Source organism: Littorina saxatilis, linkage group LG2, assembly GCF_037325665.1.
Source record: "Littorina saxatilis isolate snail1 linkage group LG2, US_GU_Lsax_2.0, whole genome shotgun sequence".
Lineage (NCBI taxonomy): Eukaryota > Metazoa > Mollusca > Gastropoda > Littorinimorpha > Littorinidae > Littorina > Littorina saxatilis.
In genome coordinates, this window is record NC_090246.1 from 36887112 (window position 1) to 36912250 (window position 25139).

At 43.7% G+C, this 25139-nt stretch overlaps 2 protein-coding genes across 3 annotated transcripts in view; both read left to right on the forward strand.

Annotated features, from left to right (window-relative positions):
* The window catches only part of LOC138958893 (uncharacterized), a 205020-nt gene that overhangs the window by 178056 nt on the left and 1825 nt on the right, over positions 1-25139 (forward strand). The gene's annotated exons all lie outside the window — the stretch shown is intronic.
* Positions 18034-23794, forward strand: LOC138956127 (zinc finger CCHC domain-containing protein 7-like). Of its 2 annotated transcripts, none has more exons than XM_070327574.1 (5): positions 18034-18676; positions 19290-19328; positions 20613-20705; positions 21269-21371; positions 22808-23794. In XM_070327574.1, exons 1-5 carry the CDS (start codon positions 18584-18586, stop codon positions 22906-22908), a joined length of 429 nt encoding a protein of 142 aa, XP_070183675.1. In that variant the 5' UTR covers positions 18034-18583; the 3' UTR covers positions 22909-23794. The 2 variants fall into 2 exon arrangements, with proteins under 2 accessions (XP_070183675.1, XP_070183682.1); XM_070327581.1 differs by having other exon boundaries at positions 18045-18676; positions 22811-23794.

Here is a 25139-nt window from a genome sequence, read left to right on the forward strand (position 1 = left end):
AGCTCTAGTTCGTGCAGGTGTCCACACCCCACGTTGTCACTACTCCAATGAAATCATAGATACGAAAAGACAACGGTGGTCAACGGGGTGCGTACGACATGGTGCACTTAGCTTTATCTCTGCTGCTGCTGCTTAGCCGGTATGCTGGTTAGTCGGTTCGCTGGTTAGCCGGTTCGCTGGTTAGCCGGTCCGCTGGTTAGCCGGTCTCCTGGTTAGCCGGTCTCCTGGTTAGCGTAGCTTCGACAGGTCCCGCCAAAGTCAGCCGTGCAGATGTTACAGGAACTCGAAACGAACGAATCGGATCGAACGAACGAAACGAAGGAAGGCTGCAAACAGAAAGCATCGGTGCACTAAACATGTCAGCTACCCCTCACCCACCACCTTAAAACATGTCATCTTTAAATATCTCATCGAGCACGTGGGCCTGCACAAAACGGACTTTTTACAACAACAAAACAGTCATTTTCCGTCCTTCTCTCCCTATCTGCAAAAACCATATACAGATTAGTATTTTAGCGTCACAGAGAGTAAATTATGCGCTAACCTGGAAAGAACAACAGAGAGTATTTCATTCCACAACACAGACTCATCAACAGCGTTAAATAATGATTTATTACCTCAAAAGCCTATGATTGTACTCTCAATGGAAGCAAAGTCCGCCTCCTCCCTGGAACAGTCTCTGTTCGTCAACAGTGACCAAAAACCTCCAGAACCCCTTGTCGAATCCTTATGCGAAAGCCATCGCCGACGAAGGAATGTTGACGACTTGTCCTCAGCAAAACATGTGGCAGTGGAAGTTCCCCTAGAGTGCCGAATATAATATTCGGTGAAAAACCATCATACTCTAGAAACTGTATTAGATCCTTCCCCTTCTGCCGCTGGGTGTCAAGTGTCCCGTACTCGTGTCTCTGTCAGACAACCTAGCCAAATACACGTGACTGACCTTGTCACAAAACCAGTCCAGCTATACACAATTCTGCCTCCCCAAGCAGAAAAAAGGCACGAGAAACTCAATCCCTGAAAATCCCGTGTGCGCTGTCAGCGAAAAACCGTCAGCCCTATGACAGCAAAAAAACCCACTGTGAAACTCGTGCGCTACAAAACATCCGTGCTGATTGAGCACTGTCAGCAAACTCTGCTGTAGCCCAATATCACGTACAGGCGCTTTCTATCATAATCGACCAAGAACAGGCACTCCACTGAGTGACACTTTCTTGGTCTCTGTCACCCGATCGTGACACACCTCCCCTCTTCAAGACGAAACCTCGGTTTCGCTCACAGTCATGTTCTCCTCTACAGCCCGAGAGAGAAAGTCAGCTCCAACATTGTTGGCGCCCGGAATGACGCGTACCGTGAATTGGTACGGTTGGAGAATCAACGCCCAGCGCATAAGTCTGGCGTTTGCCAACCTTGCAACCTGAAGATATTGCAGAGGTTGATGGTCTGTTTCCAGACAGAAAGGTCGTCCTCAAGAACGAGCAACCCCTCGTTTCACCCCTGATAACTGCAACCTTCTCTGTCTTCTTGTCTTTGTTCTTCTCCCCGTAGGCAGTCCTCTCTATGTAGGCGCGCAGCAGGTTGGCGTGGTACAGGCGTGCTTTCCCGTGCATCATGATCCTGTAGTCGTTCTGGCCCACTTTCGCTGTCACCTCAAAAGGTCCTTGCCACTGCAGTTGTAGCTTGTTGTGTTTGACAGGTAGAAGTAGCAACACCCGTTCTCCAATCTTGAAGCTGCGCGGCCGTGCCTTGCGGTCGAATCCTCGCGCATAACGCTGTGCTGCTCTTCCCAGGTTCTCTTGAGCCAGTTTGCAGGTCTCTTCAATCCTGTTCCTGAGTTCTACTATGTAGGTCGCTGTCGTCTGCACCTCCTCGTCAGCTTCTTCGTCCGTCCAAGCCTGACGCAGAATAGCCATGGGACCGCGTACCTGTCTGCCGTACAACAACTCGAATGGGGAAAAGCCCAAGCTCTCCTGAGGAACCTCGCGGTATGCAAAAAGCAATGCTGGGATGTACCTGTCCCACGTGCGTGGTTTCTCCTGAGCTAGTTTCCTCAGCATGGTCTTCAAGGTGCCATTGAACCTCTCCACCAGTCCGTTGCACTGAGCATGGTAAGGAGTGGTGAAGTGCTGCTCCAGTGATAGCAGTCGTGCTGCCTCCGCCATCACTCCTCCCGTGAACTGCGTGCCTCTGTCGGTGAGTACCTCTGATGGAATTCCCAGCCGGGACCACATAGTAACCAGAGCCTCAGCTACTCTCGTGGCTTCAATCGATTTCAGAGGGATCGCCTCTGGGTATCGAGTAGCGTAGTCCACCATGGTCAAAATGTATCTGTTTCCGTCCTCAGACGCAGGCAAGATGGGCCCGATGATGTCCACTGCCACCCGACGAAAGGGTTCGTCGATGAGCGGCATCTTCTCTAAGGGGACCTTCCTCACCCTTCCTTTGGCAACCACCTTCTGGCACTTATCGCAGGACGCACAGAAACGTCGGACATCCGTGCAGATGCCTGGCCAGTAAAAGTGGCGCCAGACACGATCCGTGGTCTTCTTGGTACCAAGATGACCTCCCAGAATCGAGTCGTGTGCCGTTGCCATGACACCCTCGCGAAACTCGCGAGGCACGACAACCTGTTTGAATGCACCTTCCTTGTTGCTGAACTCACGGTAGAGCAACTTCTTGTCCCTGAGGAACCTTGACCTCCCATGCTTCCCGCTCAGCTTCACCTTCCCCGACTTCGCGTGCTCCCGAGGAGTAGCTAAGGTCGGGTCAGAATCCTGAGCCTTCGCGAGAAGCGCGGGGGTCACGTTCCCCAGGGCAGCTCGTGCAGCAGGTAGGGGTTTGAGAGGTTTGTCCTCTCGCTCCGCCTGTGCCCGCGTGAGCACTGAAATGACGTCGGGAGACCGATAAACGGGAACCTCCCTGGTGACGCCGTCCACAAACTGAACCCGGTTTCCAATGAGCAGGTCGCATGGAGGATCGTCCATGACGACGGCCACAATGGTCCCCGTGAACAACGGGGTTACGACCTTGATCACTGCCGTGTTCAAATCGTAAGCGTGAGATGCCTCGGCCATTCTCACCCTGATGCTGTCTCCTGTGTAGGCCATAGCTGGAACTAGACTCGCCCGAACCACTATCATGTCTGCCCCTGTGTCCCGCAGACCTTCGCCCTTCACTCCGTTAACGTAGACGTTGCAGTGGGGCTGGAAATGCTTCCTGGAGCACGGAACGCAGAGTTGTGGAATTGTGCATGAGCTCGTGACGTCCCTTAGCTCCTCACTGCCAACAAAGTGTACGCCCTTCTGGTCAGCCTGTCTCCTGTGGCAGTCCTTCTTCACGTGGCCCCGCTTGTTGCAGTAGTAACACTGGATGTCAGATCTGGAACTCGATCCCTTGTGTCCCTGATCGTCCTTCCCGTCCTTGGGTCCTGAAGAACCCGAATTTCCCGATTTTCCTGGCCGTGAGCCTGAAGATTTGCCGGAGATCGCCTGGGCGTCCTCGTGTACTCTGATCCAGTCGGCTGCCTCCTGAGTAGTCTTTGGCTGGTGCTCCTGCACGAAGGTCACCACCTCAGGTCGCAGGCTGGACATCAGTTGTTCCATGACTATGAGGTCGGCAAGGTCGTCGACGGTCCAGTTCTTCTCGGCCATCTCCACCCAGCGCCGCAGGTAGAGATTAAGGCGTGCCACAAACTGATGGCTCAGCTCGCCGCTCAGTCTCTTGCTGTTACGCAGACGTCGTCTGTAGGCTTCCGCAGTCAGGTTGAAGCGCTGGAGTAACGCCTTCTTTAGTGCCTGATAGTTTCTCGCCTCGTCGTCCTCCAAAGCGTTGTAGAGCTGCAATGCGCGTCCTTTTAAGCAGGTGCTAAGGCGGCTAGCCCACGTGGCCTCTTCCCACTTCTGGTCAGATGCAATGCGCTCAAACCGGCGTAAAAAGTCGTCGAGCTCGTCCTTGTCATCGTCGAACGTCGGCAGTCTCGTACGGTCGGCAACAAATGTCGGCGCGCTAGCCTGAGTAAGCGTACCTTTCTCGGCCTGTAGCCTAGCTAGTTCTAGCTGGTGATCGCGTTCGGCCTGTTTGTCCTGTCTGTCACGTTCGGCCTGTCGTTCGGCCTGTCGTTCCCTTTCTTGTCTGTCAAGATCGTCTTTCCGTTCTCTTTCCTGTCTGTCTCGTTCGTCTTTCCTTTCCTGTCTGTCTCGTTCGTCTTTCTCTTTCTTGTCCTGTCGGTCACGTTCGGCCTGTCGTTCTTGTCTGTCAAGCTCTTCTTTTCTCGTCTGTCGCTCTATGTCTTCCCTACGTTCCAGCTCCTTGCGTTTAAGCAAACTACGCGCTCTAACGCGTGCGTCTCGCTCTGTCTGTTCCTCGCTACCAGGAGTCTCAAAAGTTAATCTCTTCGTAGGAGATCCCCCTGTAGCCATGGTTAGTTTTAGCAAAGCTTTATTACCAAAGTAAGTCTAACGCAGCTATAGCTAGAACACGCGGTGACGAAAGCGGTGGATACAAAAATCCAGCAACCGGAAAATGCAGAAGAAAAATCCAAACGGTGTAGAACAAAACGCGTAGCCTACTTTATGGCTGCTTTTTGCGGTGAAACAAAGTGTTTCCCACAGCCGTGGCCTACTTTATCGGCTGCTTTTTGCGGTGAAACAGAGTGTCTCCCACAGCCTTGGTTAGGACAGAAGTCCTCGGACCCTTCCCCCCCAAAATTCCAACAAAGTCAAAATATGGAGAAAAATCCAAGTAAAACAAGACGGTAGAAATGTAACCTGTTACAGAATGCGAAACAACAATGTAGAGAAAACTGAGTAAAACGAATAACAAATCCGCTAACCCTGCTCAGCTCTCTGCAACGGAAAACTCTGAACGTACAACAACAAAGATTCACAAACAAAGGAAAGGGAAATAATCACAGTTAGCGCATACAATAACTCACAAATTACAATTTACATTTCCTGCAAGATGTGAATCGCTTAAGGTGTGGTATATGATCAAAACTATACAAAAAAGGGTAGCACCAAGCAGAAAATAAGTCGAGCACTGACGAGATTATCTGCTCTTAGTTATCCTTAATTGGTGGGTCTTTATCAGTTGGAAATTAACTGAGTAAATCCCGGCTTGGCCCCCATGTGTCACGTTTCAATATATCACTCAAGGTGATTATGAACCGGTTAATTACTACTAATTAACTAACCACACCACGATCCACTCTCGCAGGCATACAATTAAATAGAGTCAACAAAAGTATAAGTTTCAGACGCCTGTTTATGTATAAACTCTCCACCTCCCTCGAGCCTTCACTCAAAATATGTTCCTTTTACGTTCTCAACACGTAAAAAACCAGTGTTCACTGACAAAATGCCAGTAGTATGTAGAAAATTATAGGAACACGCTGAACCCGTGTAAATATAGTTAAATGAGAATGTTCTGTTCGAAAAGCTCTAGTTCGTGCAGGTGTCCACACCCCACGTTGTCACTACTCCAATGAAATCATAGATACGAAAAGACAACGGTGGTCAACGGGGTGCGTACGACATGGTGCACTTAGCTTTATCTCTGCTGCTGCTGCTTAGCCGGTATGCTGGTTAGTCGGTTCGCTGGTTAGCCGGTCCGCTGGTTAGCCGGTTCGCTGGTTAGCCGGTCCGCTGGTTAGCCGGTCTCCTGGTTAGCCGGTCTCCTGGTTAGCGTAGCTTCAACAGGTCCCGCCAAAGTCAGCCGTGCAGATGTTACAGGAACTCGAAACGAACGAATCGGATCGAACGAACGAACGAACGAAGGCTGCAAACAGAAAGCATCGGTGCACTAAACATGTCAGCTACCCCTCACCCACCACCTTAAAACATGTCATCTTTAAATATCTCATCGAGCACGTGGGCCTGCACAAAACGGACTTTTTACAACAACAAAACAGTCATTTTCCGTCCTTCTCTCCCTATCTGCAAAAACCATATACAGATTAGTATTTTAGCGTCACAGAGAGTAAATTATGCGCTAACCTGGAAAGAACAACAGAGAGTATTTCATTCCACAACACAGACTCATCAACAGCGTTAAATAATGATTTATTACCTCAAAAGCCTATGATTGTACTCTCAATGGAAGCAAAGTCCGCCTCCTCCCTGGAACAGTCTCTGTTCGTCAACAGTGACCAAAAACCTCCAGAACCCCTTGTCGAATCCTTATGCGAAAGCCATCGCCGACGAAGGAATGTTGACGACTTGTCCTCAGCAAAACATGTGGCAGTGGAAGTTCCCCTAGAGTGCCGAATATAATATTCGGTGAAAAACCATCATACTCTAGAAACTGTATTAGATCCTTCCCCTTCTGCCGCTGGGTGTCAAGTGTCCCGTACTCGTGTCTCTGTCAGACAACCTAGCCAAATACACGTGACTGACCTTGTCACAAAACCAGTCCAGCTATACACAATTTTGCCTCCCCAAGCAGAAAAAAGGCACGAGAAACTCAATCCCTGAAAATCCCGTGCGCGCTGTCAGCGAAAAACCGTCAGCCCTATGACAGCAAAAAAACCCACTGTGAAACTCGTGCGCTACAAAACATCCGTGCTGATTGAGCACTGTCAGCAAACTCTGCTGTAGCCCAATATCACGTACAGGCGCTTTCTATCATAATCGACCAAGAACAGGCACTCCACTGAGTGACACTTTCTTGGTCTCTGTCACCCGATCGTGACAATATTTAAACAAATGAAAACAAGAACAACGACAACAAGTTGAATGCTTTGGCATCATACTTCCGCAATAATATTACGTAATGTCTTCTTTGATAACACATGAATGCCTAGCTTGAGCAAATGCATAATTCAGTTGAATGTTTTGCCATCATACTTACGTAATAAACAAACTTAATACTAATTAAATAAGCAAACTTAATGCCAACTGATCTGACAATGCAAAAACAACTTCAAAATATCCTTGTGATCACATCTGTTTGCAGGAGAGAAAAAGCACATTTTCACATTAAAAGGAACGCCACGTGAACTGTTTCAGTATTAATCCCACGAAACAGATCTACTCATGGTCAACACTCTTGGTTCAAAAGCCATGACAGAACACTGACGTGTTAATACAAGCCATCGATGTCGGGCGTAATATGTGCACAAACATATAGGCATCATAACCATTGCATACAAGACAAAAAAAGAGGCGCTCAATTTAGAGAACACCGATTTTGAAAATAACAAGGAATGCTTCACAGAACATGCATTTTCAAAAAATGAACAGGAATGCTTTAAAAATCACAAAGTTAAAGGCACAGTAAGCCTCCCGTAAACCATCACAGATACGGTCAGGCTTTTACACACAGTACAAACACCCTTTCCTTTAAACACTCACCGATTGAGAACATCCTAGGTGCCCTCCGTAAAGAGCGAACAATTTTCAAAGAATTTATTTTTGCGTGGTTTATCTTACCCCTGAGCCATCGTGAACCCGTGTGATCCAGTTTCCCTTTTTCACAATGTAGTCGTCAGTTAGTCATTTGAATGCGACTCGATGTGAGCTTATCTACAATAGCACGTTTTTATGCACAAAACAAACGGCTGTGGTTCACAAGAACTCTAGCGATGGCTTTTGACTGTTGAGAGGAACGGCGATATGCATAAACCGTCGTCTGCTACGACCCTTGCGTGACCCTGCTTCCGGGCTTTTCTTTTAAATTTCAAACTTTCACAACTTCGAATTGTACTGATCTTGTCTTGATGAAAAAAGAATTCTTTTATGATTAAAGAATGTTTGTGTAACAAGCTGTCAATTTATTATAATTTAGATTTTAAAAGTTAGGTCCAGCGCAAAAACGCACCACGGTCCAAAAACATTTTGATAATCATCGATTCACGGCTATCGCCAGTTTACATCGATAGAATGAGACCCGAAGGGAAGTAAGGGAAGTAACTCATGTTTGACCTGAGTTCAGGATGGGTCCAAAAAGTGTTCGAGACAATCTGCAAAATTAAGTCTTTAAAAATTGCTCGCTCTTTACGTAGGGCACCTAGGATGTTCCCGTTTGGTGAGCGTTCAAACGGAAGGGTGTTTGTACTGTGTGTAAAAGCCTGACAGTATCTGTGATGGTTTACGGGAGGCTTACTGTCCGGGCGTGATTTCCGGTATCATAACAGCCGTCCAGCACCAAAACGAGGCGCCATTGTTGTAGAGGACCAAGTCCACGAAAATAAATTCTTTGAAAATTTCTCACGCTCGACAGAAAGCAGCCAGGATGTTCCCGTTCGGTGAGCGTTCAAATGGAAGTATGCTTGTACTGTATGTAGACGCTCGGGGAGCTCTGTGATGGTTTACGGGAGGCTTACTGTGCCTTTAACACTCACAGTCAAACTGCGAATACAGCCATTTCAACCTCAAAGCCCTTAAAACCTTGGTACATGTACTTCAAAATACCACCACGACCATGTCACAGATCTGGCCAGCACGCTTTCACTTGGACACATACCAACAACTTGCATCCTGTCTGCTTCCTGGGCCGAGTGGGAACTTCACAGTTAGGTACAGTGCTAGTGGAACCTGTCGATAACAACCATGCAAAGGACCGACCAAAAGTGGTCGTTATAGACAGCTTGTCGTTATGCAAAGGACTGACCAAAAGTGGTCGTTATAGACAGCTTGTCGTTATGCAAAGGACCGACCAAAGGTGAATTACAAAGAAAAAAGTTTGTTATGGATCCTTTGGTGGGGTCGTTATGGGCAGGTGGTCGTTTTCGAGAGGTGGTCACAAGAGCAGGTTTGACTGTATTTTTCAAAATGACATCCCTTTTAACAAAAAAGTCGAGTCCCACTCTGCACAGAAAGCAGCCAGGCTGTCGATTTTTTTGGCCCAACAATGCCACTTGTGGCGGCCATTTGCATCTTTTTGTTTGGGCACAACAATGCCACTTGTGGCGGCCATTTGCATCTTTTTGTTTGGGCACAACAATGCCACTTGTGGCGGCCATTTGCATCTTTTTGTTTGGGCACAACAATGCCACTTGTGGCGGCCATTTGCATCTTTTTGTTTGGGCACAACAATGCCACTTGTGGCGGCCATTGGCATCTTTTTGTTTGGGCACAACAATGCCACTTGTGGCGGCCATTTGCATCTTTTTGTTTGGGCACAACAATGCCACTTGTGGCGGCCATTTGCATCTTTTTGTTTGGGCACAACAATGCCACTTGTGGCGGCCATTTGCATCTTTTTGTTTGGGCACAACAATGCCACTTGTGGCGGCCATTTGCATCTTTTTGTTTGGGCACAACAATGCCACTTGTGGTGGCCATTTCCATCTTTTTGTTTGGGCACAACAATGCCACTTGTGGCGGCCATTTGCATCTTTTTGTTTGGTCACAACAATGCCACTTGTGGCGGCCATTTGCATCTTTTTGTTTGGGCACAACAATGCCACTTGTGGCGGCCATTTGCATCTATCTATTTGCAGTTATCAATTATGATGTCATGGCCTTATTAGCACCACAAGAAAACAAAAGAAAGACTAAGGCAAATAAAGGAAAAGACTTTCTTATCACAGAGTTCAGGCACCACAGCCTTCTGAATTCTAGCAAGCACCACAGTTTTCCAACTACCAGCAGTCTGATCAACAGCAAAGAAAACGTCCCACAGGTCCCACTAGTTCCAAGGAGAACAAAATGTCCGATGGCCCCTTCACTTGTTTGGAGTCATTAGTCCTCGCACGGACACGTAGTGCCAACCAGGCTGCAAGAAAATCACAGAAAACAATGTGAATATGTCGCTAATTGATGGAAGAGAATGCACATAAATCCTTCACTAGATTGTACATTTAAAGACTCGGTGAAGTACAATGTACAGTCCCCGGCGAAAGAAACGCAACTCATTCGCGCCCACTGTTGCGAGTGATTTTTCGCCTTTTTTAAATTGTCGTAAAATATAAACCAGATAAGGTAAATCAAAAAGAAAAATAGATTCGTAGAGGATATTTTCCTGGCTCTATGATAAATGCATAGTATTTAATCGTTTTTATTTTTTACTTGTTCATAAATTGTGTTATACAGGGTAGGGGTCCAGCGAGTCGTGATTGCAGGCAAACTTGTCTTTTCAACATGCTACAAAAATCGTAAAGCTGCATATTTTTTAACAAGGAAAAGACATTTTTGGAGGAAATTTATTTCTTAACAATACCATTTAATTAGAATTATTCGCAAAAGCGTTTAAGACTCCAGAAATGAACAAATATCACTTGGACAGTGTTAAAAAGGGTTGTTTGGCAAAAGCTCATTCGCACGGAATCGACGGGATGATTTCATTAAAAAAAAAAACCATATGCTATTTGTGACCAAGTGTCTGGTCTACACGATCAGGCTATAACTAGAAACAAAAAAATGCGTTTTGTTTTATTTTTTATTTTTTAACATCGATCGATTAGCGATAGTGATTCGTATGAAAGTACAATGAAGCCAAACGCATACGCCCCCTCTCCCTTAACACATGTTTACACACAAATGCACACAAATACACACGAACATAATTTATACATACACACACACAGACACACACATCCATATGCTTACATACAGATAAACAAACAGCTTGTTGTGCTCCATGTTCCTTATTTCATGTATGCGGTAATAGTACCAATGGAATTTACTGAATAAACTTGTTTAAACCAAACAGCCAGATAAACGAACAAAGTCGCGATGTGCAGGAGCGCTACGCAGTGCTAAAATGGACGCCAACTGTGTCCCACGCAGTTTGTCTGTCACTATTTCTCCAAAGTTATATTTCTCACATTTAAAACAACGGACACAGAGACAAAGACACAAACACTCGTGCACGCACGCACACACATACACAAACAGACGCGCGGACACACATGCACACACCGGCCCGCCTGAAGGCACAACCACAACACACACACATGTAGGCACACATTCACACACACACACACACACACACACACACACACACACACACACGTAGGCACACATTCACACACACACACACACACACACACACACACACACACACACACACACATGTGAGCGCACACAAACGCAAACGCACACGCGGCTGAGTTTTTGTTTTTTACGTAAACACAAACAGGTGTCCGACATAAGCTCGAACGACAAAACCCCGAACGACAAAAGCTCAAATGGACATAAGCTCGCGCGCGTGAGTGTGTGTGTGTGTGTGGGGGGGGGGGGCTATATCTGTCTGTCTGTTCTCTTTGTCTCTCTTTTCTATGTCATTTTCTCTCTCTCTCTCTCTCTCTCTCTCTCTCTCTCTCTCTCTCTCTCTCTCTCTCTCTCTCTCTCTCTCTCTCTCTCTCTCTTTCTGCACAAAGCAATAGACTTAAATAATATGGAGATTTGATTCATTTAATATGTTGAAACAGATTTTTTGCATTTTTTAACACTGAGTAACTACCAAGAAACACACACACACACACACACACACCGTCACATACACACACGCGCGCGCGCGCACGCATACACACACACACACACACAGAGACGCAAACAAACACACGTTTGTGTTGGTATTTCTGTGTGAGTATGTTTGTGTTTACGTTTGCAAAAAAAGAGAACTCATCCGCGTGTGCGTTCGCGTTTGTGTTCGAGCGCGCGCCCACACGTGTATGTGTGTGTATGTGTGTGTGTGTGTGAGTGTGTGTGTGTGTGTGTGTGTGTGAGTTGAGGTTGTGCCTTCAGGCAGGCGGGCCGGCGTGTGCATGTGTGTCCGCGCGTCTGTCCGTGTATGTGTGTGCGTGCGTGCATGCCAGTGTTTGTGTGTGCGGCGTGTGTCTTTGTCTCTGTGTCCGTTGTTTTAAATGTGAGAAATATAACTTTGGAGAAATTGTGACAGACAAACGGGGACAGCAGCCATTAATGTGACAGTTGGCGTCCATTTTAGCACTGCGTAACGCTCCTGTACATCTCGACTTTGTTCGTTTATCTGTCTGTTTGTTTATCTGTATGTATGGATGTGTGGGAGACACTCAAATGTTATGTTCACTGAGTCTGACAAATAATGAAATTGTATCCAGGCGGCGATAAAGTGAGCAACTTATCTGTTGTACCTTTTCTCTGCCTTGATAACGCCATTCTTATCGTCTGACGCACCTTTCAAACAAGTCAGTGTGTAGAGTCGGCATGGCACAGATAATACCAGATGTGAAGCTACTTTGTTCCTTGTTTAATCTTGAATATCGTCATCACCTAATCGACCTTGTGTTTTCGGCACCTTTTCATATCTTTACGTTCCCCCCGCGCCGCTTCAGTGATCCCCCCCCCCCCCCCCCCCCCCCCCCCTCCAAGTAGTTGTCCGAAACAGCTCTTCATCCGTTTTTACGTAATATCTCGCGGTGCCCCTATCGCTTATCGTCTTGAAGACCATAATGACAGGATGTTGGTTTAAACATAAGTTTATTTTAACAAAGTTACAATCATGACATGTATACAAAATACACAGGTAACAGCAACAAGCTAGAAGCTTATACTGGTGTTCCTCCTTCTTCTTCAGCGTTCGACCGTTGAATTATCTCCCTTCCGACCACTTAATCCTGCTGAGTTAACCACCTCCCCCCCCCCCCCCTCCCATCCCCCTTCTCTTCGTGCCCACATTTCAACTCCAAAAACTTGGTGCGGTCTCTTTTTTACTAGTTCTTTCTTGTTTTTGTGTTTTGATGAAGCACAATCCGTGCGTTGCCGCGTAGTCTCGCCTTGCCTTTCGACTATCTCCCTAAATTACCCCAACAATAGAACATTCTAGTCTGTGATTTCTATCGTGTCCACTCATTCCCCCCCCCCCCCCCAGGTGAGAAGGGGAGGGGGCAATGTGAAACGTACGATAACAATGCTTGTATTCACCGCAACAGTCGGCATGGCAGTGGAAAGTATGAATTGTAAATGAATGTGGTTGTCTTGAGGGCAAGACTCGGGGAGGTAAAAAGGGAGGCGTCGAGGTGTGACCTTGATCATGCATTTTGTATTCACTTCAAATCACCGGCTTGCCCCCTCCCCTTCAGTCTCACCTCCAACCATTGCCTCCTGGACAGCACCCCTGCATTTCTTTACAATTCAAAGAGTACAATTAAAAAGCTCAGATCAAACTGTCAGAGAAATCGCCCATGGGGGAACAAAAGCCCAGTTAAAACTGTGTGGGCCTAAGCAAGTTGTGACATACAGATTCGCTGAATCAAAACACAAACCAACAAGTCGCGTAAGGCGAAATTACTACATTTAGTCAAGCTGTCGAACTCACAAAATAAAACTGAACGCACTGCATTTTTTCCCCAAGACCGCATACTCGTGGCAAAGGCCGCAGTGAAATCGACAAGCCAGAATAGTGCGGTAATGGTTGCGCTGAGTGGGATAGCACGCTTTTCTGTACCTCTGGTTTAAACAAAACTTTATTCAATTCAATTTTAATCATGACAAGAACAATGCATGGATGATTACATACTCAAGCATATAATGCTTATTTTAAGCAATCATAGTAATTACAAAACAAAGGTTAGCATGAGTTTCTGTACCTCTCTTCGTTTTTAACTTTCTGAGCGTGTTTTTAATCCAAACATATCATATCTATTAGTTTTTAGAATTAGGAACCGACAAAGAATAAGATGAAATTGTTTTTAAATCGATTTCGGACATTTTATTTTAATCATAATTTTTATATTTTTAATTTTCAGAGTTTGTTTTTAATCCGAATATAACATATTTATATGTTTTTTGAATCCGAAAATGAGGAAGAATAAGATGAACGTAATTTTGGATCGTTTTGTAAAACAATAATTTTAATTACAATTTTCAGATTTTTAATGACCAAAGTCATTCATCAATTTTTAAGCCTCCAAGCTGAAATGCAATACCAAAGTCCGGCCTTCATCGAAGATTGCTTGGCCAAAATTTCAATCAATTTGATTGAAAAATGACGTAAGGGGTGGCTGCGTCCAAACACAAGTGAGTTCAAGTCAAAGAAAAAAGGAGGGATATGGATAGGCTGCATAAGGGAAGACGGAGGGGGTGGGCGTCCATTACACCTGTCCGGGAATGAGTGGACACGGGACACGGGTTTTCAGATTTGTGGTTTGTCCAGCCGTTTACAGTAAATGTCTTCAAGAGCCTTGTAAAACAAAGACTGCGAGACCAATATTTGCAATGCTGGAAAAGTTAATCTGTCAACAATAGCGTTTGTTATAATTATTGTTTGTATAAAAATGAGTTTTGCTTAAAAAAATATTTGATGTGTTTGAGAGAAAAATTATTAAAATTTAGGTTAAGTAATCATAAGTTACCTATTCACCAGGAACGCCTTTTGAATATCCCTAGGGACGAGAGAGTGTGTAAGCTGTGTGGAAGTGGTGAGATAGGAGATGAATTCCACGTTTTGTTTAATTGTCAATATGAGAGTGTCGTGAAAGAACGAAAGAAGTATATTGGAAATTATTTTCAACATCATGCAAATGTTATAAAATATAATGCTTTAATGAATGTAAAATCAAAAAAATAAGTTGGTTAAGTTGGCTAAGTTTGTTAGTGTTATTATGAGTTATTTTTCGCTAGATGATTTACGTGTTTCGTTGTGTTTTGTTGTGGTTCTTACTCTGTTGGTTTTGTCTGTTTGGTTTTTTGTTTGGTTTGTTTTTACATTTAGTCAAGTTTTGAATAAATGTTTTAACGTAGAGGGGGAATCGAGACGTGGGTCGTGGTGTATGTGTGTGTGTGTGTGTGTCTGTCTGTGCGTGTGTGTGTGTAGAGCGATTCAGACCAAACTACTGGACCGATCTTTATGAAATTTGACATGAGAGTTCCTGGGAATGATATCCCCGGACATTTTTTAAATCTTATTTTATAAATACCTTTGATGACGTCATATCCGGCTTTTTGTAAAAGTTGAGGCGGCACTGACTGCCACACCCTCATTTTTCAATCAAATTGATTGAAATTTTGGCCAAGCACACTTCGACGAAGGCCGGACTGTGTATTTTTGTTTGCTTAAATGCCCTATGGGCCTAAAGCCGAAATAAAACCTTGAAACCTTGATGGAAATCACAGACTAGAATGTTCTATCGTTGGGGTAATTTAGGGAGATAGCCGAAAGGCAAGGCGAGACTACGCAACGCACGGATTGTGCTTCAGCAAAACACAAGTCGCGTAAGGCGAAATTACTACATTTAGTCAAGCTGTGGAACTCACAGACTGAAACTGAACGCACTGCATTTTTTCACAATGACAGTAGTCCGCCGCTCGTACAAAAGGCAGTAAAATTGATGAGCCTGTTTAGCGCGGTAGTGGTTGCGCTGTGCTGCATAGCACGCTTTTCTGTACCTCTCTTCGCTTTAACTTTCTGAGCGTGTTTTTAATCCAAACATATCATATCTATATGGTTTTGGAATCAAGAACCGACAAGGAATAAGACGCAATTGTTTTTTAAATCGATTTCGGAGGAATCACTGAAGCGGCGCGGGGGGAACGTAAAGATATGAAAAGGTGCCGAAAACACAAGGTCGATTAGGTGATGACGATATTCAAGATTAAACAAGGAACAAAGAAGCTTCACATCTGGTAGTTATCTGTGCCATGCCGACTCTACACACTGACTTGTTTGAAAGGTGCGTAGGACGATAAGAATGGCGTTATCGAGTCAAGGCAGAGAAAAGGTACAACAGATAAGATGCTCACTTTATCGCCGCCTGGATACAATTTCATTATTTGTCAGACTCAATGATCATAATATTTGAGTGTCTTACACACATCCATACATACAGATAAACAAACAGACAGATAAACGAACAAAGTCGCGATGTGCAGGAGCGTTACGCAGTGCTAAAATGGACGCCAACTGTCACTTTAATGGCTGCTGTCCCCGTTTGTCTGTCACTATTTCTCCAAAGTTATATTTCTCACATTTAAAACAACGGACACAGAGACAAAGACACAAGCACACACAAACACTCATGCACGCACGCACACATATGTATACACGGACAGACGCGCGGACACACATGCACACGCCCGCCGGCCCGCCTGCCTGAAGGCACAACCACAACTCACACACACGTAGGCACACACACACACACACACACACACACACACACACACACACACACACACACACAGGGGGGGGGGGGGGGCAACTTTGATGTTTGGTTACGATGTGGTGTTATCAAAAGTATACTGACTTGTTCGACGCTTTCATTGAACTTTTTAAACCAAAACCTAATTGCTCGCTGTCACAACAAACTAAAGGTGACAGCCTTTTCTGTCTTTTCATAAAAATGCAAATGTCTTGCCCACAGCAAGGTGAATTATCTGCAAAATAACAACTTGGCATGTATCGAGGCTAATGAGAACAAGATGTGATATTGAACCGTGAGAATACATGCCTAAATACTCTCAATTACACAACGGCGTCCTGAAATGTCAATCCTCGCCCATAGCGTCATAACAAGAAGGTGCAAAATTTGCTTTGGCATGTTTCGAGGCAAACGGCAGACACTAGATTGCTCACAGGTGTTGGGGGAGTTGCGAAGCGTTTCAGTACAGCACTCTTGACACCTGAGTGCATTGACGCGCGTCAGCTTTCGGGTATAACCGTGAACAAGATTGGGTCCACAGGCTATGATGACCACAAGCTATGATAGGCGTATTGTCTTTTTGTCCATCGGACCGTGATACGAGGATGTCTTCGTAGCGCTAGAGAACAGCGGTGTCTGAAGAGCAGAGCCAATCACAGGCGGCCTCGCAGTGTAGAGCTCCAATCAGATTGCCGTAATTAGGGGTATGGGGAGGAGCGTTATTCGCCTGATGATATTTTGATTGATAGTTTTGTTGCCATTGCGCTGAAGAGGGAGTCTGTGGTGTAAATAAAAAGTCAACTGACGGTTTGGAACCTTCATTCGCTTTCATTGTTGTAACGTGTAGCGGGCTGGTATAATCTGCAGTGCGTCGTCGGTCCTGCTGAAGTTACAAAGGTGAGCGGTAGTGTGTGTGTGTGTGTGTGTGTGTGTGTGTGTGTGTGTGTGTGTGTGTGTGTGTGTGTGTGTGTGTGTGTGTGTGTGTGTGTGTGTAGGGGAATTGCTCCTAATTTGGACCGGCTCCTAAAATGGACCACCTTCTGTTCTGACAAACTAACGGCGCTAGAGCGCTCAAAAAAGTTTTATTCGCTGTATTCACCCTCTCTGGATAACTTGCACATGTCAAAACAGTTGCAGAAACAGAAATCTCAAACCCGTTAGGCTTTTTCTCTTTTTTTCACTTTTGGCAGCGTTCACTCTGAATTTGCCGGCTAAAACTGACTCGTTTCTGTCCACAGCCAAAGCTTTTATCACTCAAAAATTGCCATATATGACAGCTAAAACCGTATTTGTTACATTTTAGCAGTGTTGACCCCGAGTTTCTACTGCAAACAAAAAATGATAGCAAAGACTCAAAGTATGTGCGAGTCCCCTAATATGGACCACCTTCAACAAATCGAAGAAAATAAAAGCTAAAGGCTATTTTCATTAATTCATTAAGAAGCTTGCTGGAAATAACCTATAACTAGCCCTCGAGATTTAAAAAAAATGCAACAAAAAGTCTTCTTTTCGTGGAAGTTGATAATTTCACTTATTTTCACTCTGTTTTTGATGAGCTTCTTTAGCTTCCTAGTGTGCTTCAAATAATGCTCTCATCAACCCGAAACAGATAAATCTAGAGCATATTTTAATTAGGCTGACTTGTAGTCTAAGTTGTATCATGTTATTTTGAAATATAGGGTTTTATTACAGTGATTCGTGAAGGCCGCTTCACTGGTCCATATTAGGCGCCCTTGCTCCTACCTAATATGGACCCTTTGTGATTTTTTTCTGTATTTAATTTTTGCTGAATGTCTATCAAAGCTAGAGAGAGAGAGAGAGAGAGAGAGAGAGAGAGAGAGAGAGAGAGAGAGAGAGAGAGAGAGAGAGAGAGAGAGAGAGAGAGAGAGAGAGAGAGAGAGAGAGAGAGAGAGAGAATTTGTCCTTCGCTGGGGGTAAGCAATGCCTTGGCATTGCACTTCTGCTTAATTTTTTTGGTTGTTTTGAACGCATGCGCAGATCATTTTTTGGAGTGTTTGTTTTTCCTCTTTTTCCGGTTTTTCTTCTTCATTCCATGTAAGCGCTGGAACTGTAAAGTGGTGTATAAATTCACTTGAGATAATTTAATATTCTTCATATTTTATGCGAGAGGGTTTTTACGTGTGTGATCTTTTTTGTTAGGCCATTCAGGCAGCCATTCTCCCTTTTCGGGGGATGATTGTTTCCTAAAGTGTTTATATTAGTTATTTATGATAATTTCCCCGGGTTATACATGATTGGGATTGTAATAAAGAAAGTTTTCTGTGTTAAAAAATAATTGTGTTTAAAGATTTATGCCTTGTAAAAGCAAGTTGTTTGTGGTTGGTTTGTGATGGTAGCGGTGCTGTGTATGTGTGCATTCATGTGTGCGTATATGCTTTTATATATGTGTAACATTTCAATAGAACACATTCTTTGTCAGCAGGTTGGTCTCACTTCAACGGACGCCACAAGAAATTCGACTCGGACTCAGACTCAGAACCAGATTATAGATCACGTGCCAAGAAGATGAATTCCACTCGACCAGATGACATCCACACCAAACAGCACGGTCCCAGTGACTTGTGTGCTTGCTGTAGAATGAGGGGACACAGCGGAGAGGTATGTGTCAAGGTTTGGTTTGAGTTGTGCCGGCAAGTGTCAATTGTCACTGAATGTATCATTTTGTATGCTTAGTTTTTAATACAGTGCAATGTTGTTCCCAGACTGAGAGAACAATTAAGTGTTAAACTTTAAGACCTCCAAAACTCTGAAAAAATCAGGTCTTAAAAAGGAGGGAGTCTTAAATGGAGGTTAATTTACAGAGGTTATGAACAAAGAATTAAGAAGAAAAAAAGGTCTTAAATTAAAACTGTATTAGGGAGGAATTCTTAAATTTGGGGGTCTTAAAAGGGGGGTTCCACTGTAGGTCAGTTGGACCTGGATTAAAAAAAATGCATAGGTCCAAATGTCCTGGCTAAAACAAATTCAACCAGAAGAACTCTTACATGTCAAAACTATTGGACGGTCAACCGGCTAGGGGCCAGCAAAAGAAGTATGTATATTTTGTAGCTTGGTTGTACAACAGTATTAATTTTATTTCTGTGTGGACATTGAAATACATGTAGCTCTAATCTAACCTTGTTTTATGTTCTAAATGCTTCTCCCCCTAGTTTATTCATCCTGAAATGTTGACACTTTTACTCACCTTGTTGAATATGTTTCTTCATTTCAGCACTGCCCAGACCGCCACTGGCGACAGTATCATGCCACGGTGAGTTTGTTTGTTTGTCCCCACTGGTGTGTTGAATGGATGGTATTGGTCAGACTGTTTGAAGGGAGTTTCTGGCAAATTTGACAAATCTGAAGAATGAGGAATCTACTGTACTGTGCTATACGCACACGGCGCGATTTGTTGCGGCCCTATGCTCCACAGGGAGTCTACAAGAATAAGTCAAGTCAAGTAAGTCAAAGTGCTATACGCACACGGCGCGATTTGCTCGAAAAAGCACCACAACTATGGTAATTAATGAAATCAAAGTGAGTGAATGCCCTCCAGGGCGCTACTTCTCTCGAGTGTTGGAAGCGCACAGCACGATTTGCTCGAAAACACACCACAAGTATGGCAGTGAATTAAATCAAAGCCTTGAGTGTTGGAAACACAGTTGTCAAGAAGCGCTGTCTGGTCCCCTAGTAACGTTCACCTCATACACAAACAAGGGAATAACTCTGTGGAAATAACCCAAATCAACCATCACAGAGAGTCCTCTGTTTATCTATTCTTTGAAATTTAATGAAGTTTTTAAAACACTGTCTTGTGCAAAACTTATAAAGGCAGTCCTCCTGCGTGGTAGCATTATTTGTAATGGAAGTCTTCCACAACGCTTGGAAATCCTGACAAGAGTTATTTCTGAACATGGTCTACTGCCTCAGACTTTGCCAGTTGGTATGTTTGTGTCTGTTGCTGCGTGTTTGTGTCTGGTTGTTGTCTTCTACTTGTTCTGCATTCATGGGTTGCAACTCCCCCGTACATTCATATTTTATGCGCGAGTGTTTTTACGTGTGTGATCTTTTTTGTTTAGCCATTCAGGCAGCCATTCTCCCTTTTTCGGGGGATGATTGTTTCCTAAAGTGTTTATAATAATGTGAACTAGAAAAATTATAATTGCTGCCCGTGCGTTTAGTGTTATAAGTTTAGACTTCATACATATGCGTTTTCCCGGGTTATACATGATTGGAATGTTTCTTGCATCATTGGAATTCTGCTATTTTTCTCTTGATGACATACAATACCCATGATACATGCAGAGCCTACGAGTAATTTGTTCCTGCTGCAATGACGAAGTCACCGAGACAAACTTCGTTCTCACAAATTCTTTGTCGGTTTCTGAGAGACGTACTGGAGAAGCGACTGAATGTTTACATTGCTACATTACTTGCATTATGATGTCTACTCGAACTTTGTTTTGCTTTTAGCATCAGAGGTTTTATTTTGGAAGAGGGGGGTCAAGAGACTTCTTGGTTTGTTTAATCAATGTTGTTTGTTCTCAATTTTCAGGTCACAACTTCAGAGGAGTTGGTGCAAAAGGAGAAATCTGTGAACTCAAGAGTCTATTGTTGCAACTGCGCTAAACAGGGACATTTTGTACACGTAAGTTCACTTCTTAATATTCTTGAAATCCAAACTAACAATCTAGCTTTAGTAGGCTACTTATACTCATCTGTGCCTGGCCTCTAGCTAACTCGTAAAAAAAAACACGCTGACAATGGAAGGCGATAGTAAATACAAATGTTGGCGGCCTTACCTTAGAACTCACGGAGTGCTTGTTTTTAGGATGATCTAATTAAATGTACACAGGTTACTTTGAATAGCTTCCGAGAGTGAGTGTTGTGATTGAGTTACATCGTTGTCATTGCAAGTGTGATGCACTGGATTGGTGTTCAGTTTGTGTGTGCGTGTGTTGTTTTTTGTAACAAAAGGGAACTGGTTTAGGCCGCTATTTAGTTATGATAGTAGAGCACTGTGTTCTCCTAACTGGCAAGACTGTCGGCAGTAAAAGGACAGATTTAGTATTTGTTACAAGCTTTATCTATTCACACGCGCGCACACACAGACACAAACACACACACACACAGACACAAACACACACACAGACATAGTCTCCCACCATCATGAGCCATTTCAGCATCTGATTCATTTTGTCTCTTCCACAGGAATGCACGGAGGAAAGAATGGACTCGTCCGTGTATCATTCTTACCCCTTCATCGTCAAATACAGCGGAACAATCTTGGGACAGAAAACTGGGAAGTGGAAAGGTAAGTCTTCAACAGCGTTTGGAGATTCAGCGAAACTTGTCTATATAATGACCATCCAAAGGACCAACCAAAAGTGGTCGTTATAAATAAGTGGTCACTATGGAAAGGTACATTTTATGGGGGAAAATTCGATGCGTATCCTTTTTGGGTGGGCAGGTGGTCGTTAACGGGAGGTAGTCTTCAGGTCAGGTTCCACTGTATATATTTTTGTTCCGTTACACATTGTTTTTCGGTAAGCCAGGAGAATATCCAGGTCAAATTGTATTTGCACACGTTTTGGGAATGCGCTGAGCTGAATTGGCTTCCTACCAAGGACTACTACCGTAAAATCCCTAGCAAACGCCCACCCCCCCTCCGCACAGATTTCGGGTAAAAGTAGGGGGTGGGCGTTTGCTAGGTATCCACCCCTTTGCAAGATAACGTGTCATCACATTTTCACGAGAGAAATAAAGTGGTACAACCATGTGATTTATGCAATTGTAATGAAAATTAAACACACCGTTTGTTTACACAAATAAATCTGTGCTAGAAAAAAAGAAGAAAAAAAAAGAACACAAGTGACCTTGATTCTTCTCATTCTCGGACTAACGTCAGCACAAACACAGTTTCTTCTCTTGTTTGGAGATCTGGTAGGGTTGATGATCGTGGGCTCATTATAGTCCTTCGAAGTCAACATCATCGTCTTCACTGTCGTCTCCACTCTCAGCTTCTTCTGGAAGAAAACTCGCGGGCACATACCGAAACATTGTCTGCAGCTTCGTTTTCAAGATATTTAAAGGCTTTTAGTTTGTACGAGCGTATGTCACTGTAAAGGATTTGTGCTTCGGCATGGCTGAACATAGAGAAGTGTTAAACACTCATTAAAAAACGTCACTGAACGACTTCACTGTGGGACATGACGTAATTTTATTCCACCCCCCCACCCCACCCAAAAAAAGGAGAACCATCGAACAGTGTGCACCAATCGTAGATATAGGAGGCCGACTGTCCTAAAACTTGTTTTCTTTAAACCGGGGTGGGCGTTTGCTAGGTATTGACCCCTCTGCACAACTTTTGGCCAAAAGTGGGGGGTGGGCGTTTGCTAGATACTGGGCGTTTGCTAGGGATTTTACGGTACTACTAGTAGTAGTCCTTGCTTCCTACAAATATTTCACCTGTGTAGTATTCTTTAGTAATTCAGGCGTGGATACTTCTTGTTATAAAAGTAAACAGGGGTATTTGGAGTTTAGTGATTGTAATACAGAAAGTTTTCTGTGTTAAAAAATAATTGTGTTTTAAAGGTTAATGCCTTGTAAAAGCAAGTTGTTTGTGGTTGGTTTGGGATGGTAGCGGTGCTGTGTATGTGTGCATTCATGTGTGCGTATATGCTTTTATATATATACATATATATATATATGTGTGTGTGTAACATTTCAATAGAACACATTCTTTGTCAGCAGGTTGGTCTCACTTGAGCGGAAAGAAATTCGACTCGGACTCGGACTCGGACTCAGAACGAAATGATGAACCACGTGCCAAGAAGATGAAGTTCAACTGACCAGATGACATGCACACCAAACAGCACGGTCGCAGTAGCAAAGTAAATAAAGCTGATCAAACTTCTGCCGGAAGAAGTGAAGTCTCGCTCTGACAAAGGACTTGGACAATCAGGCTCTACAAAGGTGCAGCCACAGTTTTCACCGGATCTGTATCCTCATGGCTCTGGTCGTTCAAAACAAAAGACAAAAGTTCAACCACATTCAGGCAGACAGAAATCTCCCAGCAGTCAACGCAACTCTTCCGAAGCTCATTCACTGTCCTCTTTTGCACGGACCGTTGTGAGTGGAGGGTTAGAATCACAGCCGAAAGACCGTTCTCACAAAAAAGGCTGGGAAGAAGGTAGATCTAAAGTAGCATGTGCACACACAGACTACATTTAGCTATATTTCTGTTGTCTGTATTCAGAGCGCCCACTCCCCTTTGTTGTACTCTCCTTTGTTGTTCGATATTGTCATTAGCACTCAAGCTGCCTTGTTTGGTTATGATTTGTGCAATTTTTGAGATATTAACGGCTGACAAGACAAGTTGAACCAATGCTGTTTTGAATGTGAAAATAACTGTATGCCATGCATTGTGGAGCTTAGAAATCACAGCAAAGTGTCAACAGAGATACCATGAGCAGAATTAACTGAAACAGTGGCTATGAGCTAAATCTTTAAAGTAGGAATTCCAATCAACTTTTTCCCCCATGGAAAACAGTTTCCTTGAACTATGCATTTTAGAGTTCAGTGTCATCAAAAAACATGTAGATTGTATTGATTATGCAATGAAAGATGTTGATTAAAACAAACAAGAGAACACGAAGAAATATTTGAAGTTCAGCATAATTGCAATTTGTTGATGTTGCAAATGCAATAAACAAGATTGACAAAATGTCAAAACAAAAGGAGATTGAATTATTATTTTATTTCTGTGTGTGTGTGTGTGTGTGTGTGTTTGAGAGAGAGAGTTTGCATGCATGCACCTGTTCATTCACGAGTACACCAAGCCTAGAATAAGGCACTACGTATACCTACACTGAATACCAGATTAATGTAAAAAGACAGCAGCTTGATACAGATGGTCTTTGTATAACATACCGAAGCAAGAAAACTGGTTCTATGACACTGCCTCGCATCAAAACTGGATAATATCTGCGTTCTAACCACTGTTCAAACACATTATTGATGGAAATCTGCAACTGATAATGTCTTCTTAGATAACACAGAATGCTTACCTTGAGTACATGCGTAATTCAGTTGAATGCTTTGGTTTCAACAGTTTTTATTCAGTTGCATAGATACAAAGCCATAATTGAATGTTATAATAAAGGAGCACAACAAGATAAACTTATGAATGTGCTCTTAGAAACAAACGAGTAATGTGGCGGACAATATTGTAAATGCATGATATTTAAACAAATGAAAACAAGAACAACGACAACAAGTTGAATGCTTTGGCATCATACTTCCGCAATAATATTACGTAATGTCTTCTTTGATAACACATGAATGCCTAGCTTGAGCAAATGCATAATTCAGTTGAATGCTTTGCCATCATACTTACGTAATAAACAAACTTAATACTAATTAAATAAGCAAACTTAATGCCAACTGAGCGGCCCTATGCTCCACAGGGAGTCTACAGGAATAAGTCAAGTCAAAATGCCAACTGATCTGACAATGCAAAAACAACTTCAAAATATCCTTGTGATCACATCTGTTTGCAGGAGAGAAAAAGCACATTTTCACATTAAAAGGAACGCCACATAAACTGTTTCAATATTAATCCCATGAAACAGATCTACTCATGGTCAACACTCTTGGTTCAAAAGCCATGACAGAACACTGACGTGTTAATACAAGCCATTGATGTCGGGCGTAATATGTGCACAAACATATAGGCATGCATCATAACCATTGCATACAAGACAAAACAAGTCGCGTAAGGCGAAAATACAACATTTAGTCAAGTAGCTGTCGAACCCACAGAATGAAACTGAACGCAATGCAACGCAGCAAGACCGTATACTCGTAGCATCGTCAGTCCACCGCTCATGGCAAAGGCAGTGAAATTGACAAGAAGAGCGGGGTAGTAGTTGCGCTGAGAAGGATAGCACGCTTTTCTGTACCTCTCTTTGTTTTAACTTTCTGAGCGTGTTTTCAATCCAAACATATCATATCTATATGTTTTTGGAATCAGGAACCAACAAGGAATAAGATGAAAGTGTTTTTAAATTGATTTAGAAAA